This window comes from Pinus tabuliformis, chromosome 7 (genome assembly GCF_031772625.1).
Source record: "Pinus tabuliformis cultivar Carrire ecotype Pingquan chromosome 7, CPIR1, whole genome shotgun sequence".
NCBI lineage: Eukaryota > Viridiplantae > Streptophyta > Pinopsida > Pinales > Pinaceae > Pinus > Pinus tabuliformis.
The window spans coordinates 1,151,737,707-1,151,759,553 of NC_142293.1; the positions used below are offsets into that span (position 1 = coordinate 1,151,737,707).

General features: G+C 41.6%; 1 protein-coding gene across 5 annotated transcripts in view; it reads right to left on the reverse strand.

Annotated features, from left to right (window-relative positions):
• The window catches only part of LOC149251571 (uncharacterized), a 286,157-nt gene that overhangs the window by 61,747 nt on the left and 202,563 nt on the right, over window positions 1–21,847 (reverse strand). For all 5 annotated transcript variants that reach the window (XM_089459511.1, XM_089459512.1, XM_089459510.1 and 2 more), the window contains exon 8: window positions 7,589–7,692. In XM_089459511.1, coding sequence (XP_089315637.1) covers window positions 7,589–7,692 — 104 coding nt within the window. The remainder of the gene's footprint in view (window positions 1–7,588; window positions 7,693–21,847) is intronic.

Below are 21,847 nucleotides of genomic sequence, written 5' to 3' on the forward strand. Positions count from 1 at the left end.
ACACTTTCAGCCTTTGTCATCCTAATGTTCTTCAATTGTTCTTTGAGTACCATCTTCCTGCTCTCATTGGTACTTTGATAGACAGTGGTTAGAGTTGTCCACATCTAATATGCATATCTTTTTCCTCTCACCTGAGGAACCACATGATCCTTCAAACTGTCCATCAAAATCCTTTTTGCATTTGCATTATTATTTGTGAATTCAGCAAGTTTATGTACAGCAGTAGGAGGTACAACCACTTGTCGCACTATGTCCCAAACTGTTGCCTCCTCAAACATTGTCTGAATTATGTCCTTCCATACGGCATAATTGGATATCCCATCCAATCTGTCCTCTATCCTTAAGAACATGGCCATGACTGCTGTCCAAAATTTACAAAACCAAGAAAATGGAGAAATAAACTATCCAGCATACCTTGTTGTCCCAAAAATTCAGCCTATGTGAAATTTCACCTTGTTGTCCCAAAATATCAGTTTGTTGTCCAAACTGAGTTTGTTGTCCAAAAATTCAGTTAGTTGTCCAAAACACTGTTTGTTGTCCCAAACTACTATTTGTCATTCAAACTGCAATTTTCAGCCTGTAGCTCTGATACCATGTTGAAATTTGATGACTAAAATGTTTCCTGCAATCCCAACACGGTTTTAATTTTACCTTATCACTCCCATTCATTTAAATGCCCTTTCCCATAAACATACATTCAACATATAGAATTCTGGAAATGAAATTTCAAATTAAAACACATGGGACTGTCAACACATGCGGAAAATAGATATGGACATAAACATACCAACAACACATAAACATACACACAGATTTCTGGTCAACTTAGACCCAAGCAAAACCCCTTCAATCTTCTCTAGGGAAAACCTGTTAGCGAGCTCTTCAAATTTATTTATCTTTCAAGTTTAGGAAAAAAACGTTTGCAGACAAAACATGACAGCAAAATACAACTTATCTCTTCAACCCAAAACTCCTTGAAAACCATGCCCACTTTGCCTCGATTTATGTTCCCACCTAAAGCTGAAAATATGTACTGTACGGATACGACTATACAAACTATACTATATAGATTTCGAACAGACTTTTTTTCAAAAAAAGAAACATCTCAAAAACTTCTCTCGAATGTCGTGCAGCTCACAACATTCAATGATGTTTGTACTGTACCTTCTACAGTCTTCTATGCCTCGATTTTTGTGCCCAACTTTGCCCAGAAATCACTCATTCAGCTTGCTGCAACAAATTTCTCCTTCAGAACTTTTCTCTAGCTCTCATCCTCCTTTCTCCAATCTACTCATGAAGAATGAATGCAGTCTCTCTTTCCTTTTCCCCCTTTTGTTTCCCTAAATGACTTTTGGGCAACCCTAAGATCTAATGGCTCAGAATCCAGATTCATTTAGGTCAAGGGATTAGCATAAATGTGCATTTAATTCTCACTTTCTATTTTTAACTCACCCATTAAATAAAGTACCCACATTGTACTTTATGTCTAAGTCACTTTTCACTTTATAATTTAACATTGAATTTATAAAGTCACTCACTTTATAAAGTCACACTTAGGAAAAGAATTATTTGGACACTTTTCGGTAGGTAGAGACTAACCCGTGGGAAACCTTTTGTCCAAGGTACATTAAAAATCAACAATGCTGACCCTACAAATGCCATTGTGATCCTTTCGAGGGTTTGATTCTCGTATAGGGAGGCCAAGTCCAAAATAAAAACCCACCTACAATCCTGTATAAGATCCAATGCAACTCCTTGCCTTCCAATACAATAATTCATTAGTGCAATTGAGTAAATAAGATTGCTAATCAAGGGCAGACAATGGCACTTCATAGTGGCTTCCCGTCCAAATTGGGCTTTAGACATGCCCAAATGTCTCATTACTTAGCAAGATAAGTTAATGGAGGACACTATTAGGTGCTTCCAAAGTTTAAGGGAGTGGCAGGTCCATGGTACATCCACCAAATGGCAAGTGCCATGTGAAATAGTAATGGAACAGAGTGGGGGCCAAAGGGGAGGCTCCAAGCCACATGCCATGGTACATGGGTAGTTATGATGAAGGAGTCCCATACCTTGGGTATATGAATGTAGGAGGGAGCAATCATGTACATGACTTACCCCATCCTTTGTTTTTCCACCCTTCTTCATTTGTGTTTTTCCTTTTATTGTTTTTTCCTTATTTTACTGCTTGGGCCTCAAAGGGGATGAGAGCATGATGTGTAAGATGTAGCAGTGATTCCCCCCTTAAAGTGGATCAGGTCATCGCCCATCAGGAATTGGGACTATCATGGGTTTCTTAAGGATGCAAGGAGCATCATGGGCTCCTTAGGGATGCAAAGCGGCCTACGAACTAGGGTGATGGCCATAATGATAAGGGGTAGAACTCATGTTTGGCTTTTCCCACATACTAAATTTTAATGTCTCGGCCATCTTTGCATTTTGTGATAGATTTCCTGTTGTACGTAGCCATATTATGCTTTTATCTTTATTTTTAGCTGCACCAACCTCTGGGGCATAGTTCCAGGTCCGACCCAAGGTGTGGGCAAGGGGAAGGGAGGCTAGCAACTTCTGGACCCAATGGACAAAGTGCACCCAGATGGGGAAAGTGTGAAAAGGCTTGTAATAAGTGGAGGGGAGTGAGTTATGTGTTGTCAGGAAGTGGGACCACACAACCAAAATCGGGTTTCCCATGTAGTGCCACTCCTAAAGCTAGTAGCCAATAATAGAGATCCCACGGGACTAAGATACAAGATTAACCCCCAAAGCTGAGATAAGGAAACAAGAGTGTTAACACTCAAACTAGCAGGGGACCTAAAGGGATTCCTAAGAGGGCAACGGTGGAGGCTTAGCCCACTGTCACCACAGTCTCCCTACTTTTTACATACTTTCAACGATGGGAGGAGTCCCAGTAGTGTAAGGATCTCTTGTAAAGTATGTGTCAATGGATAAGTGAGAAGTGACCTTGAAAACCATCTCCCAAGGATGGAGCGAAAAATGGAGCTTGCTTTCTCTTTAAGTAAGGGACTTGGTCCACTAGGGATAAGGGGTGAGGATTGGAGGGTTGAGGGAGAAAGGATATGCTTATAAACAAGTTTCTCAATCCCTATAATCCTTGGGAAACTTGGATTCCCAAATGGTCCTTGACAAATAATCTTTATTGAGAAGTGGGACCATACGGGGCCAAGTGGACCCAGCCCAGGTTCGGGGATGGAATGTAGCAACCAATGATGTTCCTATCCTAGACAAGGTGAAGGGAAAGGACCAAACAAGAATATTTACTTCAAAAGGTTGAATTGATCCTATTGAAGTCTAGCCTTGGGAATGCCTAGGCACAATTCGATCCTAGAGCTAGGGCTTGGGATTCCTGGAGATTCCACTGTTAGAATTGCCTCAAATTTGGAGGAGAGGGAGGGGACCCACCGGCACAGTAGCCTATAGGAGATCGATGTTTTTCCTTGGGTCAATTCTGGGGAATTTGATGCCCAAGGTGACCTAATGGGGCTAGACTTGGGGAAAGGGGGGAAAATGGTAAAAAGAGGGTTAAAATGATCACCCTTTCGAGGGATCAGTGCCTAGTTCACTTGGGGATATGGAGTTAAGGATAATGATGAGGTAAAAACAGGGTTAAAATGATCACCCTTTTGAGGGATGAGTGCCTAATTCACTTGGAGATATGGAGTCAAGGATAATGATGAGTAAGAACTTGGTTCCTTGATCAAGGAGGCCCAGAAAGTCAACTTCATCCAAAGTTGAGAGAAAGAAAAGAAAATTGACCTTCAAGCATTTATACTTCGAAGCAAAAGATGCAAGCTTCTCGAAATAAATAAATCTCTAGGACATTTCATTCATATAACATTGGCCTATACATTAAATTAGCTAAAACATGCTCAATTCCACATTTCAATAATGCAACAACTAGCCCTAATTTTAGCAATATGCAACAACAAGAATAATAGCATTAAAATTTACTTACAACGTTATAAAGTATATCCAACCAGCATTTCGTTTGCACAATAAAGCTCCAAGACAAGAGAAATATCCCAAATCCATACATCAAAATTCATCCATCTCCAAAAAATATCCACCAAGGAAAAAGTGCAAAATTCTCTATGATTAGAGAGATCCCAAGTCAAGTGATGATCCAAATGAATGTGTCTAACATCAATATATAGCCTCCTAAGGAGTTTGAATTAGCCTATGGCCCTACATTAGCCCCTAATGATAAAATAATGTGCAAATAAAACCCATATTGTTGACAAACCTGCCAAACTAGCTCACAAGTGTAAAAATAAGCCTCACACGGGGCCAAATAATAATATGTACATGTTGTGGGGCCCTCCAAAGGCCCAATAATATCCTGAAGTGCCATATTGAGGAATAAATTCTTCGAAATATGATGGACAAGGGCGTGGCCCCTTCTTCTCTAAGTAGTAGACCTATGGTGCTCCCAGTGGGTCTAAGGGCACATAAATAACCCCATGGGTCTCCATATGAATCGAAGATGCCTGTAGATCCTCTGCAAGGGTTTGAGTGGTGGAATGAATGTTGTCATGACATCGTACAAGTGTGTGGGGCTCCTGTGGGGGACTGTTGGGCATAATGTACCAAGCATATCACCATCATCCCAAAAGTAGATCGCTAGTAGTCTTTGAGCATCGATGAAGATCCATGGAGTGTTGTCTGTTGCTGTGGAGGCCAATGGCTCTCGATGCACACCCTATATGTGCCAATGTAGAGTCCCCTGGGCTTTCAATACAAACAGTCATTAAAATAATCGGGTAAAAGAGTTTAAAAATCTTGGATAACAAAGTGGGCACTTCATAATGGCATGCCCTTCCGTAGTGGGTTTTGGCATGTGCTAGCATCTCCAAGCTCCAAAGGGGGTTAACCAAATATTTTATTAGGTGGTTTCAGCGCTTAAAGGGGATAGTATGTCAAAGGTACATCCCTCTAATTAGGATAGCAAGTGATAAATAAGTGGAATGGAATAGGGAATGAGAGGGGCAATCTTGGGCCACATATTGGGGCATAGGGGTAGCTAGATAAGGGGAAGCACACACCCGGGTATGTAATGTGTAGGAGGGAGCAATCGTGGTACATAAGGTACCTCGGCCTTGATTTTTCCACCCTTCTTTCTATGCCTTTTGCCTTTTATGAAATTTCTTTAATTAATTACTCAGGGCTCAAAGGACAAGAGCATGATGTGTAAGATATAGCAGTGATTACCCCCTTTTAGGTAGGGCAGTTCATTGCCCTCCAAGGGTTAGGACAATCATGGGTTCCTGAATGATAAAGGAAGCTCATCTAGGGCCTATGGAACTAGGGTGAAGGCCATGGATTGGGGTAGAGCTCATGCATTAGCTTTTGCCCATGTGCTAATTATTTTGTCTCGTCCATATTTTGCATTTTGTGGTGCAATTTACTATTAAATGTGGTCAATTATGCTTTTTCTTTTTCTTTTAACTGCTTCAACCTCCGAGGCATCATTCCAGGCCTGACCCAAGGTGGGGGCAAGGGGATAGGGAAGCTAGCCCTATGTGGACCCAGAATGGAAATGTGGACCCAGGTGGGAGAAATGATGAGTGGGGTATAGTCAGTGGAAAGGGAGTAATATATGCAGTTAAAGTAGCAGGGCCACACTCCCAAAGTCGGGGTTTCCCAAGTAGTACCACCCTAGAACCAAATGGTCAATAAAGGAGATCCCACTTCATTGCCATAGAGAAGCTTCATTGCCACTAAAATTTCAGATCAAATTGAAGACCAAATTGTATGCCAAATGAAGGGGGATAGGTGTCAATTTATAGTTGTTTCCACACGCGAAAGGTCACGACCTTTGGGGCAAGCCAACTTGAAACATTATGAGGCCGACATGTGAATTTGAAGGGAAAAACATAAATTCAAATTGCTAATAAATGCCTTGGAGATTGCTTACCCAAATAAATTTGTCACAACACATAATAATGAGAGGAGTGCCAAAATAATAATTTCTTTTATCCAAATTCAATTCTCTTTTGGGGCAAGATGGATTTTCTTTGGGGTAATTGAGTTTCTCTTGGGGAAATTCATCCTGAAGCTGCCCCAATTTTAAACATTTTTAACCAATACATTGTTATTACAGAATGTGAAAAATGCAAGGCATTTATATTCTTTTTAAAATCAGTTAAAAGGAAAAGGAACACGTACAATATCAAGTTTGAAATGCTTTCTAGTTTGTAGTTCGATGACATAAGCTTTTGTGTTAAAAATAAAAATGAGAGAAATAGAGTGGTTTGTAATAAAAATCGCGTTAATGTGTTATTAGGCTTTGTACAAGCTTAATATGATTAACTGTCACAACTAGAATTGGCCATTCCAGCGCTGGCAACGAAAAAAAATTATGGAAAAGTAGAAACCGAATAAATAAAAAAAGGTCTGTAAACCTCCTGACATCACAAAAACCAAGTGATTTTCCCACAAGTAAAAGATATAATTTACAAGGCAAAAGTTACAAGCATTTCAGTCTTGAAAAACAGTAAAATTTGCGAAACATTGATTTTGAAAAAATGAAGACATTACCATGCCATGTAACTATGCTGCTCCCGTAGAGAATCGGTGAGCATCACACTTGGTTACCCACATGTCTTGGTCAGTCATAGTTAACCCATTTGATCTGCAGATCAGGTTTCAGATAAATGGGTAGGGAAATTCTCAGCTTGGATGACAAGTAACTCAAAACGTTGTCTCGTTAGCAGGTTTCCAGGAATACACAACATTTAAGGAAATGTTCAATGAATTTTACACAGGGGAGTTCAGCATCAAATTCTGTATCCTACATCAAGTATGAGAGTAATAACAGTAGCAGTGAACATGAATGATGGGTTTTGGAAACTGCAAGAGGAGAAGCGCTGTGGTAGATTTCAAGTTTGAGGGGGACAGGGTGTAAGCAGTTCAGCTATTGAAATCCTTTATTCGATTATTGGATCTCTCATTGAAGGGTGGCCTTGGAGGAGCAATCTACAAGCTCCATATGCCAATGTATTGATCACTGTAACATGTGATCAATATTAATGCTACTGGTAAAGCTATGTAAATGCTAGTCGTTAATAACATGTGACCCATATGACATTAAATGATTAGCTTAGTGCAAGGTGGCCAGCCGCCAGACTACCATAACTTCGTAAGGGTGTCATAAATATGTGAAGAGAGACAATGTACATGACGGAGTATAATGTGCTATTGTTGCAATATATTAGTATAAATAAATTTCATACTCTCCAGTGTCATCTGTATAATTTCAGCACAATAAATAGATGACATCATTATCACGCAAAGACATAAATGTCAAATCTAGAAACTTATACCTAACGCAAATACCAACAAACCAACAAATTCAAAATATGAAATCTGATTATAGAAGCTATATAAGATAGTAAAACAGGATCCAACAAAGCCAGAAATTGTCTGCCATTATTTCAATTATTTATACTTAAATGCACATTTATTCAGGACATCGTGTATTCTAAGTACATCAAGAGATAATCTAAATTTCTGCACCAAAATAAATACGAGGAAAAGAACCTCTAAGTTAAGAATGTTCTAGAGGACTTACATGGGCCTTGAAATCAGATAGTGATGGTGTATGGCTCTAAGAGACGAAGTAAAGATTATTCCAGATACCACTGCAAGCAGTGCGAAAAATGGATCATGTGAACTCTGAAAAAAAACAGACAATAGCTCCATAAGATATACTAACCAAATTTAGATCTACTATACCATAAAATGAGGACCAGTACAAGAGCAAGTGAGAATTCAATAATCAGTGATAAAGGTTGATGAAATATAAATGATAGTATGGCAGTCTTAACTGCAAAAAGAATATTCAAGGAAGACGAAAATAAAATTTTAATCTACTAAAAAATTAGGAACAAGAGACTGCTCAAAATGTGTGTAGATATGGTCAAACTATTGTCACAAGGTGTAAGTATAAAAAACATGTAGACCAATCCCAGAGTATGGAAAAAAATGCAATGTTTCCAAAACACAACAAAAAGGAAAAAAAAATTACACAAACTAGTACTTCAGTGTCTCTGAATACAAAAACATTATATAAAAATGTATTCTAGCTTAATAGTCATCCTTCGCATCAATTTACAGATATTTCTATCCATTTTCTAAAAGCAAAGTATTATCTTCTATAGCTCATATTACCATCACGTACTTATTCTAATTTTTAGCAAACCATTATTTTCCTTTTCCCTCTTTCATACTACATTTATTTGCCTCCCTTTGCTTAGCTTGCACCCAACTCTGTCAATCTTGTTAATTTTTAGGACTAGATTGTTCTCTGCTAAAGATAATTGCATTTATAAACATTTTCATATTATATACACCCTATAACATTATAACATCATTAACAATTATGTAGAGAGAACAACAATGCAGCAGACCAGTAAACAACAGAGGAAAAGCATACACAACAGAGGCACCGGGATTTAGGTCAGAGACCAAGGCAAAACCCCACAAGGGGGAAAACCCTTCCAAATTCTTCTTCTATTAGATATACATCAATTGTTCAGTTGAGATGCAAATCATGTCCATGATCAGATACATCAATCACATCAGGCCTCCTACGGCCAATCCAAGTCAATTCACAACTTCATTTGTGAATTGAATGATCTAGAGAGTTGTTGCCATATCACTGCAAGAAACAATATCCATGTCATAGATATAAGTGTCATCATCATCATAGGAGTAAGATCACTGTCCAAGGTAACTGCCATCATAAAAGAGCAAGGTCACTGCCACATGAATCATATTATGATCACTCCACATGTATCATAGAAGACCTCTGACATATGTACTATAGAAGAACATTGTCAAATGTATCATTGAAGATCACTATCAAATGTGCCATCCATAATGTCATCAAGGACACCGTCTCAACCATACTGTCATGTCACTGTTATATCAAGATCACTATCCATGTTTGCTGGCAAACAGAGTCACCACTATTGTCTATCATCAAGGTCACTGTTTTTTATTGTCAACAGGGTCAATATCATGTGTCTGAGTTGTTGACCACTGAAGTATAGTTGAAGAATTAAAGACTCCATGCCCAAGGATATGTCAGAGGATTCATGTACCATCAGAGTTCAGAGATCACCAAGCTTTTAAGCTCTATCTTCTTCTATATTGTACTCAGATTCCGCAAGCCCTGCGGGAATGTTGTTAAGTGATGCTAGCATGATGAAAAGAGTCATGTAACACACCTAAGTAGCTAGGAACATTCTCGTCAAGTGAGTTTACTCTAGGGAGTTTTTTTTACATGGTTAATTATTGGTACTTTTTTAGCACTTCATAATTAATTGAGTTTTTCCTCCCAGTTATAACCCCAAAGACCGCGTGTAGCTCAATGGAAAGGTCTTGGGTGAGTCCTAATGTCTAGATTCATTGTATATTACCATGTTAGATCACTCGTAAAGTTTCGTAGAATTTGATTAGGTCTAAGGGTCAATTTTTTATATTTAAAATTTCCCAGAGAGCAGAAATTTTAATAAATTTTGTATGTAAATTGTAATAAGTAATGTCCTGAGAAGTTGTATAAAGTTTGTGTGCTCAAAATTACACCTCTACTCAACTTCTTACTAATACATACTTTGAGGGGCAAAAAAATATGCTATGGACCCTCAAAACCCACTTTTCCTAAGTCTATGGGAAAAGATGGCAATAAATTAAGACAGCAATTAAATAAATTGGAGAAAATAAATATCCACACATGACAAAATGGCGTGGAAATAAGGCGGAAATGTTTCAAGAAGTCAAAGTTGAGATACTAAGTAATGTGGACTCCACCTAGGCCACAAATCAAGCAAATTGAATTCCTTGTGGAGAAGACAACGAGTTCATGGAGACAAATCACACTTTTTTGTGGGAGGAACTCGAGTTTCAAGGAGATGACTTCAAATTGGATTGGATTTCAATGAGATAGAATGGAGAAGTGGTCTCCTACCACTCCACTCCTCTACACTTGTTCCTCCTCTCCTACTTAGAACTCCCTCATCTTGTATTGTGTGGAGGCTTAAGGGAATGCGTGGCACTTGAGGGAGAATTCAACTTGCCACTTGGGAATTCGACTTGCATGAGATCCTACATTGGGATTTCCACCATCCATCCTTAGGATCTCTACCATGCTTCATTGGGATTGGCCCTACACTCTTATTTATATGAGCCTTTGGCTCTCACTTTGTATCATTGAGATGAGCTCTAGTGCTTGCAGAAGCTCTACTATTTTGTACACTTTCAATATCAATAGAGACTTTGGGGTTTAATTCATGAGAAGTTCCTCCTTCTTGAAGCATGGTATGGTCTTGTGTTGATTAATTGTGTTTATTTTCGTCACATTGTCGCCTCTCTACTCTGTGCTGCTTAGTCTTTGGCTCACCTAGCCACTCAATCTGTCGAATCAACACTCCATGGCACCAACTGAAACTCCACCATCCCGCTACTCCTGATCATGGGCTCCCGTAGCAAGGTGATGATCCAAGAGGTGGGCTCCTCAAGGATCTTGCCCATCTGTAGTCCTCCCGACTACAGCTCTATATCAGCCAATCTCCCTCCTCGAGGTATCTCGGTTGTCATGGCGAACTCCTCCTCGTCAATCTTTGTGGCTACAACCTTGGGATCATGCTTCTCATCCTTATCCTTTCTCTTCAAAGGACATTGGGATGCATAGTGGCCCATCTCGCCACATTTGAAGCATTTCACCTTGGAGACGTCCTTCTTATGTCTCTGTTCCCCTTGTTGTCCCTTCGATGCAAGGGTTGTGTTATCCTCTTCCTCCACTTGGAGCTTCATTCCACTATTGTTGTTGCTCCCGACAAGTTTAACCTTGAGCAGCTCTCTCCTCAGCTCTTCTTGTTTCAAAGCTGCCCACATCTCGTCCCAATTTGGCAACGTTTTTCTGCCCAGGATACTCTGGACAAAGATCTGCCAATCATCTAAGACAGAATTTAGAGCAAATCTCACTAACTCTGAATGTTGAGGTGTATGTCCTGCAGCTGACACCTCATCACGGGTCTCCTTCAATTTCGTGAGGAACGGATCCACTCGCTCCCCCTTCTGCATCTGAGTAGATCTCAACTTCTGCTCTAAGTACATCTTCCGCTGCTCGGAAGATCTCTGATATAGTGTGGCCAATGGATCCCACATCTCCTTAGCAATCCCTTTGCTTGCAACATGGCACACCACATGATCCTTGACTCCATCCAGGATCATCCTCTTTGCCTTAGCCATCTCAGCTCTGTTGGGACTCAGAAATGTCATATTTTCATCCACCTTTTTTTCACTATTCCTTACATTTCATCATCCCATTAACCTTTTATCATATCATTTTCATAAATACATTTGGGTTTCAACTTCTTATTTTCCATTTTATTCATTTTTGTATTACAAGTGAATTATGATTAAATATTAGAAAATATACATATTTTTATATATATCTCAAGAATATGTGATTTTTGTGATGTGTAGGAAATATGTGAAGAATTAATATCTCCTCCACCATATTAAGGAGATAATTATGCAAGCCTATTCCTAAGTAGAAAATCATGGAGAATTTGGTTGGCGTATCTTATCCTATTCCTAAGGAGCAAAACATGGAGGATTTGGTTGGCATACCTTATCCTATTCCTAAGGAGAAAATCATGGAGGATTTGGTTGGCATATCTTATCCAATTCTAAGGAGAAGATCATGGAGGATTTGGTTGGCATATCTTATCCAAGATATGTGAGAGATTTATGGAGGATTCAAAGGGATCATATTTTGTAATAATGGGAAAGTAGTTAAAAATGCTTGAGAGATTTGTGGGATCATATTTTGTAATAATGGGAAAGTAGTTAAAAATGGTTGCGAGATTTATGGAACTAAAGAGAGATTAGTGGATGATCATTATGAGTTTGTTACTCATCCCATTGTATAAATAGGAGTACAATCTCCTCCATTTGTAATCTGGATGTTTTTGTAATCTTAGAATTTTGGAGCATGTAATCTTAGAAGCTTAGAGTTGTAATCTTAGAGTTGGTTTGTAATGGAGATTTTGAAATAAAGGATCATACTTCAATTTTGCTTCTACATCTGAGTCTCCATTGAAGTGGTGTGCTTGTGGAGTTATGGAGGGCCCCCATGGCCTCACTTGCATGCTTATTTGTTTATAATTTATTTTATGTTTTGTTTGATTTCAGCTTTCAAGTTTTGTTAAATGTTCTAATATTGGAAGAGTCTTATTTGAAGGTGTTCTTGTAAGAGAACTGTAAGATCTCATACAATTATTAGATCTAGGTTTATTTCATTTCAGCTTTTAATTTCTTATTAGATGTTCTAATGTTGGAAGAGATCTTGTAGAATATGTTCTTGTAAGAGAATCATAGATCTCAAACAATTGTTAGATCTAAGTTTGATTAGTTATTGAAAGAGCTCTTAATGAATATGTTCTTGTAAGGGAACTTTAAGATCTTGGACAAATTAGGAATCTTTCTAGATCTATATATTTTAGATAAGCACTTCTAAGTTTACCTTCCCAGGTTGACATTAAATTAAACTCTAATTTGCATCCGCATTTTAGACCACACAAGCTCTATAATTCTTCAGCAGATCTGCATCTGCTGGGACAACTACCACATTATCAACATACATCTTGAGGGCATGCCCATCTAGCAGGAAGGTCATCCTAGTCTTCCAGATGGCATAGTTGGAAGCCTCGTCCATCCTGTCCTAATCCCTCAAGCCACTGGTTGCCATCTCCTCCGAAAGACTGTTGAACAGCTCCCCCCTTTCTCCCTACTGCGTAGCTCCTAGGCTGACTTACGCACTCCCTAATGGAGTTGGTAAGTTGATGCTCATTTGTTGCTCAGCAATTGAGAAATGTTGATTTCCTCCGTAACAAATCACTGAGGAAGTATTCCCTCACTAAGCTCTATTGCTTCTTTCTTCTGATGTATTTCAGCCCGGCAAAACTACCTACTGAAAAATCTGCGTCCACCAACTGCACCTCACGCTGAGGCTCAACACTGCTCCCTCTGCCACGACAAAATTTGAACTAGAAACTCTTTCTCTTCGTCAACTCACTTGGAGATACACTACCTCAAATTTTCGACCATGCGGCTAGAACTACGTAAAACCCTCAGGGTTTTGACTTTTTGCCTCCTACAGCTTTTCGATATCCCCTTCTGCTCAATGTTGGGGTTTCTAGTTCTTCTCTTCTTGTCTTACCTGCACTACCTGCACTAGCTCTGAAACCATGTGAAAATTCCTAAGTCGGAATCCCAACTGCAGCAAACTCATGTTACTTCTCCTACTTGATTAAATCATGCAAGTTATTTACTGTGTTCTATGGTAAATATCGAAGCAAATACATCTGCAACCTTCACTTAATTTACATATATGCGGAAACAAAATATTGAGCAAGAAAGAAAAATACAACACATAGGACACAGTTATTTTTGGACAAATAGTCCCCAGAAAAACCCAATGCGGGAAAACCGATGCAGCAACTCTAAGGGTTTATTATTATGCAGGAGAAAATTCTTAGTACAATTCTAGGATGCTCAACTAGCAATCCGGTATAGAGAGAATACTAAACAAAAGACTGGTGAAATGATTTCACCCTGTAACTGGAGAATCAATGACTGATCCTGCTACATTGGAGGCTCTGCGTCACCCTCTACGTGGCCTCTACGCAGAACTACGTCAACCTGGGTAGCTTCTATGTCACCCCTTCTAGGTATTACGTTGCCTCTCTTATGGATCCTCTGTTGGCTGAGAAATCGACTTTCTGCCTCCCAAACTCACACCTGGCATCTGGCAACTGGACTTCGACTTCCCTCAACAGCAACTCAACTTCTGCTCGAGGACTACACTGCCTCTGCGTAGGCCAGTGTCAGCCTTACTCTGGATGTCTTTCTATTCTCTCTCTGCCTAGTACTCTCTGGAAATTCCTTCTCCCGGATTCTCACTAACCCTCTGCTGCAAGATCTCCTCGATCGATTTTCCTCCTGAGAACTTCTCACCTCATAAAATTGATTTTCTCAATCTCTCTGTGTGTCTTCCAAATGACCCTCAAGCCCCTTCTTATATGTTATTGTTGGATAACCAACAGGCTCAAATCGTTTTGGCTTGATCCATGCCTTTTTCTAGAAGTTTCCCCCTTGATTAGATTAATACCCACTAATATCTTAATGTTCCTAAGTTTAGACTTAGGAACCCTATTAAAAATATTAATTATTTTATTAAAATCATTTCTCGGTGGAATTTCCCAAAACGCTTTATGGGTTCTTTGGAATACATGTGCCCAAGCCTCCCTGCAAAATTTGAGGCTTAAATCAAATCTAATGCTACCCCAAATCAACACTCCCTCTTAGCGAGGAATGTGCTCTAGCAATACATAGCCTCTTTGCATACTACTCTGACTCTGAAGCATCTTCTCTATGTTGTTGATGTCTGACGTACTGTCCACCAACTAATGCACTACTACTGCTATTGTACTACTAACACTACCTCTGTCAACATTGCATCCGTACTATAGATCACTCTACATCCATGTTGTTGCTGGTCCTACCACCCAACACTGCATATGCACTGCAACTCAGTGGTTGAGAGAAGCAACTTAAAACACCCAAAACTGGACAAGTAACCAGTGGATACTCCTCAGTGTTGATATCCTAACTACTACTAGTCCCATTCTGCCTCTGAAGCCACTACGCTATTGAAGCTCTACATTGTGCCTCCTCGCACTACTGCCTCTCTGCTCTGCGTTGCTCAATCTCTGGCTCACCTAGCCACTCAATCTGTCGAATCAGCGCTCCATGGCACCAATTGAAGCTCCACCATCTCGCTACTCCTGATCATGGGCTCCCGTCGCAAGGTGATGATCCAAGAGGTGGGATCCTCAAGGACCCAGCCCATCTGTAGTCCTCCCGACTACAGCCCTATATCAGCTCATCTCCCTCCTCGAGGTATCTCGACTATCATGGCAAACTCCTCCTCATCAATCTTTGCGGCTGCAACCTTGGGATCATGCTTCTCATCCTTATCCTTTTTCTTCAAAGGACATTGGGATGCATAGTGGCCCATCTCACCACATCTGAAGCACTTCACTTTGGAGATGTCCTTCTAACGTCTTTGTTGCCCCTGGTGTCCCTTTGATGCAAGGGTTGTGTTATCCTCTTCCTCCACTTTGGGCTTCAACCCACTGCTACCGCTGCTCCCTTCAAGTTTGACCTTGAGCTGGTCTCTCCTCAGCTCTTCTTATTTAAGAGTTGCCCACATCTCGTCCCAATTTGGCAACGCTGCTTTGCCCAGGATACTCTGGACAAAAATCTGCCAATCATCTGAGACGGAATTTAAAGCCAGTCTCACTAACTCCAAATCCTGATGTGTATGTCCCGTAGCTGACACCTCATCATGTGAAAATTTTTTAATCTAACACATCAGAAACCCCTATTGCAATATCTGGTTTATTATCTCCTACTTGTTCTTTACATTAACAAGTTATTTAGATGCATAAATATCGAAATAAACACAATGCCAACCTTCACAAATTATACAGATCAGCTACTGAAATAAACTGAGACAACACAAGGGACACTGTTATTTCTGGACAATCGTCCCCAGAAAAACCCTATGCGGGAAAACTGGTACAGTATATATTAGAGTTTTATTATTAAGCAGATTCTGAATACAACTAGGGTGCCAGAAATGGCTCACCCTTTAGAGAATTTCCTTGGCACAAATACCTCTATCCGGAGACAAATATTCCAGCTGATCAATTACCAGATGAACGATCCCACAATGCCTCCCGCTATTCCTTGTGCTGGACAACAAACGTTGCTCCACGCACACTCTGAAACTGCGTCACCCCCTTAGGGACTATGTCACCCTCTCCGGCTCTGCATCAGCCTCTTAGCTCTTAGACTGTCCCACTGAATCACCTCAGCGCAGCCTTTGAAGTCAACTGCATCAGCCTTTACGACCTCTGTGTCAGCCTCTTGGCCCTTTTGCGTCCTCTACACTGGCCTCCTCAGCCTTTGCGTGAACCCTTGTTGTCTCTGCGTCAGCCCTCCAAGGCTCTGTGCTGCCTCTTCCAGCACTCTGTTGCCTCTCTTATATGTATTCCTCGGCCTCCTATTGAGCTGCCCCTCACTACAACTAATCACTTGTTCGATCTCCTCAGCAAAACACACCCCAGAAAATCGAACTAACCGATCTCTCAAGTTTCTTGGTGTATCTCCAACTGACCCTCAAGCCTCCCCTTATACTTTTCCTCTTGACTATTCAACGGTCGAGATTAAGTCCCTAATCAACAACGAAGATTAGATTTGGCTTGATCCTCATTATTTAGAACTTTCTCACCCATATTATATTAAGACACATTAATATTTTAATTTTCCAAAGTTTAGACTTAGGAACTTCATTAAAAATATTAATTATTTTAATATCTCTTCATCCGGGTGGAATTTCTCCAAACGATTTCTAGGTCTTGGAGATCTCATGTGCCTTAGTCTCTCCACCAATTGTCATGGCTAGAGCACATCCGATGCTACCAAAAATCAACACTCCCTCTTAGCAAGGAATGTGCTCTAGTAATGCTTCACCATAGAAACATCACACTGATTTTCCACATTAGTACCTATGCTAATGCTTGGCCTGTTGCCTCACATCCCCTGCACTGCTGCTTCCTGTATGCTTCCCATGACACTGCCATTGCCACTGCTACAATTGTACTGCAGCTCCCTCTCAACATGTTGCATCATGCTGCCCATAACACTGCCACTGCTAACTGCTGCACTACAACTCACTTACCGAGAAGTTAGTAACTGACTTCACCCAAGTACTGACATCCCTGTCAGTCTGGAAGCCTCGTGATGCTGAAGCTACCTCGCCTGCTATCCTATGGTCCATTTGTTGCCATTGCGTTGCTGCAAACACCTCTGTGCGCCTCGCATTGTTGCAACCTCCACTACATTGCTACAGACTTTTGCACTCTAGCACTGCCTCGCCGCTCCATCACACCTTGCTCCACCCGACACCTATCATCATGTTACTCTTGTTAAGGACTCTTGTAGCCGGATGTGATCCAAGAGTTTGGGATCCTCAAGGATCCTGCCCCTAGTATGTAGTCCTCCTAACTACAACTCGATGTCTCCCCACCTCTTCTTTAGAGGTGCATGAGCACTCATGGCTCAATCGTCATCAGTCTGGACATCCTTCTCTACCTTAGCTGGAGCTATTTTTGAGTCGAAAGCTTCTCCCTTGCCTTTCTTCTTGGGGCACAGAGATGAATAATGTCCCAACTCCCCATAATTGAAACACTTGACCTTGGAGATGTCCTTCTTCCTCTTCTGAACCCACTGTTGTTCCACAGATGCTAGAGTCGCATCCTCCTCCTCCTCTTTCTTGACTCGAACTCCCTTACCGCTACTCCCCACCATTGACAACCTCCTGATCTCTTCCTGTCGAAGAGCTTCCCACATCTCCTCCCAACTGGGGACAGTCGCTCTACCCAAATTGCTTTGGACAAACGTCTCCCAGTCCTCGAAGACTGCATTCAAAGCAATCATGACCATAAACTCTGGATCCGGTGTAGACCCCACGGAGGTAAGTTGATCGCGAATTCCTTGCAACCTGAGGAGGAAGCGATCTATCTCCTCTCCTTTCTGCATCTGATATGACCTCACCTGATTTTCCAACATCTTTCGTTGCACAAAAGAGCCCTGGTATAAGCTGGTCAACACCTCCCACATCTCCCTTGTTGTGTTATTCTCAGCAATATGTGGTATGACATGATCTTTGACCCCATCTAGGATCATGCATTTCGTCTTCGCCTCAGCCTCATCATACTTCTCATTAGCATTCGGGTCAATTGGGACAACTACGGTTTTCAAGGCATAGTCCTTGATGTGATGCTTATCTAGGATTGCCAGGATCCTAGCCTTCCAAATGACAAAATTGGAGGCCCCGTCCAATCTGTCCTGATCCTTCAATCCGTTTACTACCATCTCTGCTTCTCTTCTAGACTCCCTCTGAGTCTCGACTTCCCTCCTGGAAATTGTTCAACTCTCGAATCACTCCTCTCCAATCCCCCTTTGCTGCTGCAACTCGAATATGGATCTCTTGGCTAGAAATCTGTCGACGTAGTGCTTCCCTCTACCTTGGTTCCATCTCCTTAGCCATTGTTCTGCACAGACAGAAATAGCATCCCACCAGCTCCTCAAATCACAATCTGCACAGCTCCCTTAGCCCCGACAACTAAAGAATTTGAGCCCTTCTGGCTTTGCGCAATCACAGTGAGTGTTGGATCAGCTCCTCCTGGCCTCAGCATCAATCCTTCCTGTTTGAGAAAGATGACCAGGCACTGCGTAGGCCTGATCTGCCCCTCCTCTGCCTCCACACTGGCTCTCCTTGGCTCGAAATGATGACGCAGGCTCTGCGTAAGACTCTCCATCACCCTCTAAGTACAGTGTCACTTCTTCTTTTGCCGCTTCAGCTTTGGAACAACGTTGTCGCTCGAGATAGATGCTTTTGCTACAAATTTTCAAATTTCTTCTTCTAGCATCTCCATTCCTCCTGTGATCTGCAATCCCTCTAATACCATGTGAAAATTTTTTAATCTAACACATCAAAAACCCCTATTGCAAAATTTGGTTTATTATATCCTACTTGTTCTTTACATTAACAAGTTATTTATATGCATAAATATCGAAATAAACAAAATTGCAACCTTCACAAATTATGCAAATCAGCAACTGAAATAAACTGACACGACACATGGGACACCGTTATTTTTGGACAATCGTCTTCGGAAAAACCCTATGCAGAAAACTAGTGCAGCATATATGAGGGTTTTATTATCAAGCAAATTCTGAATACAACTAGGGTTCCAGAAATGGCTCACCCATTCAGAGAATTTCCTTGGTAGCAATACCTTTAACCGGAGACAGATATTCTGGCTCATCAATTACCGGATGAACGATCCCACAGTGACTCCAGCTATTCGTTGTGCCAGACAGCGAAAGCTGCTCCATGCACTCTCTAGAACTGCATCACCCCCTTAGGGACTATGTCACCCTCTCTAGCTTTGCATTAGCCTCTCATCTCTCAATCTGTCCCACTGAATCACCTCAACACAGCCTCTGAAGCCCTCTATGTAAAGAGTGTCAACCTCTACAGCCTTTGCGTCAGCCTCTTGGCCCTTTTGTGTCCTCTATGCTAGCCTCTGCGTCAACCCTTGTTGTCTCTGCGTCATCCCTCCAAGGCTTTGCGCTGCCTCTTCCGGCACTCTGCTACCTCTCTAATATGTACTCCTCGGCCTCCTGTCGAGCTACCCCTTATTGCAATTGATCACTTGTTCGATTTCCTCAACAAACCACGGCCCAGAAAATTGAACTGGCTGATCTCTCAAGTTTCTTGGTGTATCTCCCACTGACTCTCAAGCCTCCTTTTATACATTTCCTGTTGACGATTCAACGGTCGAGATTAAGTCCCTAATCAACAGCAAAGATTAAATTTGGCTTGATCCTCGTTATTTAGAACTTTATCACTCATCTTATATTAATACACATTAATATTTTAATTTTCCTAAGTTTAGACTTAGGAACTCCATTAAAACTATTAATTATCTTAATATCTCTTCATTCAAGTGGAATTTCTCCAAATGATTTCTGGCTCTTGGAGATCTCATGTGCCTTAGCCTCTCCACCAATTTTCATGGCTAGAGCACATTCGATGCTACCAAAAATCAACACTCCCTCTTAGCGAGGAATGTGCTCTAGTAATGCTTCACCATAGAAACATCACATTGATCTTATGCATCGGTACCTGTGTTGATGCTTGGCCTACTACCTCAGATCCCCTGCACTGTTGCTTCCTGTACTGCTACACATGACACTACCACTACCACTGCTACATCTGTACTGCAGCTCCCTCTCAACATGTTGCATCATGCTGCCCAATCACTGCCACTACTAACTACAGCACTACATCCCGATCAGTCTGGAAGCCTCGTGATGTTGAAGTTGTCGTTGTTGCTATCCTGTGCTCCCTCTGTTGTCATTGCGTTGTTGCAAACACCTTTGTGCCCCTCGCACTGTTGCAACCTCCACTGCGCTACTACAGACTTTTGCACTCTAGCACTGCCTCGCCACTCCATCACACCTTGCTCCACCTGACACCTATCATCATCCTACTCTCGTTAAGGGCTCCCGTAGCTGAATGTGATCCAAGAGTTTGGGCACCTCAAGGGTCCTACCCCTAGTATGTAGTCCTCTTGACTACAACTCGATGTCTCTCCACCTCTTCTTTAAAGGTGCATGAGCACTCATGGCACAATCGTCATCAATCTTGACATCCTTCTCCTCCTTAGCTAGAGTTGCCTTTGAGTCGAAAGCTTCTCCCTTGCCTTTCTTCCTGGGGCACTAACATGAATAATGTCCCAGCTCCCCACAGTTGAAGCACTTGACCTTGGAGACGTCCTTCTTCTTCCTCTTCTGAACCCCCTATTGTCCCGCAGATGCCAGAGTTGCATCCTCCTCCTCCTCTTTCTTGACTCGAACTCCCTTACCGCTACTCGCCGCCTTGGTCAACCTCCTGATCTCTTCCTGTCGAAGAGCTTCCCACATCTCCTCCCAACTGGGGAGAGTCGCTCTCTCCAAAATGCTTTGGACAAACGTCTCCCAGTCCTCGGAGACTGCATTCAGAGCAGTCCTGACCATAAACTCTGGATCTGGTGTAGACCCCACAGAGGTAAGCTGATCACGAATTCCTTGCAACCTAAGGAGGAAGTGATCTATCTCCTCTCCTTTTTGCATCTGATATGACCTCACCTGATTTTCCAACAACAACTTCCGCTGCAAGGAAGAGCCCTGGTATAAGGTGGTCAGTGCCTCCCACATCTCCCTTGCTGTGTTCTTCTCACCAATATGTGGTATGACATGATCTTTCACCCCGTCTAGGATCATGCATTTCTTCTTCGCCTCAGCATCCTCATACTTCTCATTAGCATTCAGGTCAACTAGGATAGCTACGGTTTTCAAAGCATAGTCCTTGATGCGATGCTTATCCAGGATTGCCAGGATCCTAGCCTTCCAAATGACAAAATTGGAAGCCCTATCCAATCTGTCCTAATCCCTCAATCCGTTTATTGCAATCTCTGCTCCTCTTCTAGACTCCCTCAGAGTCTCGACTTCCCTTCTAGAAATCGGCCAACTGTCGAACCACTCCTCTCCAATCCCCCTTTGTTGCTACAACTCGGATCTGGATCTCTCGGCTAGAAATTCGTCAAGGTAGTGCTTCCATCTACCTTGGTTCTGTCTCCTTAGACATTGTTCTGCACAAATAGAAACAACATCCCACCAGCTCCTCAAATCACAATCTGCACAGCTCCCTTAGCCCCGGCAACTGAAGAATATGAGCCCTTCTAGCTCTGCACAATCACAGTGAGTGATGGACAGCTCCTCCTGGCCTAAGCGTCAATCCTTCATGTTTGAGAAAGATGATCGAGCACTTCGTAGGCCCGATCTACCCCTCCTCTGCTTCTGCAGTGGCTCTCCTTGGCTCGATATGCTGACGCTCTGCGTGAGCCTCTACATCACCCTTAAGCACTGTGTCACTTCTTCTCTTGTCGGTTCAGCTCTGGAACAGCGTTGTCTCTCGGGACACCTGCTTCTGCTGCAAATTTTCAGATTTCTTCTTCTGGTGTCTTCAATCCTCCTGTGATCTACAATCCCTCCAATACAATCTGAAAAATTCTAAATCTAACACATCAGAAACCCATACTGCAATATTTGGTTTATTATCTCCTACTTGTTCTTTACATTA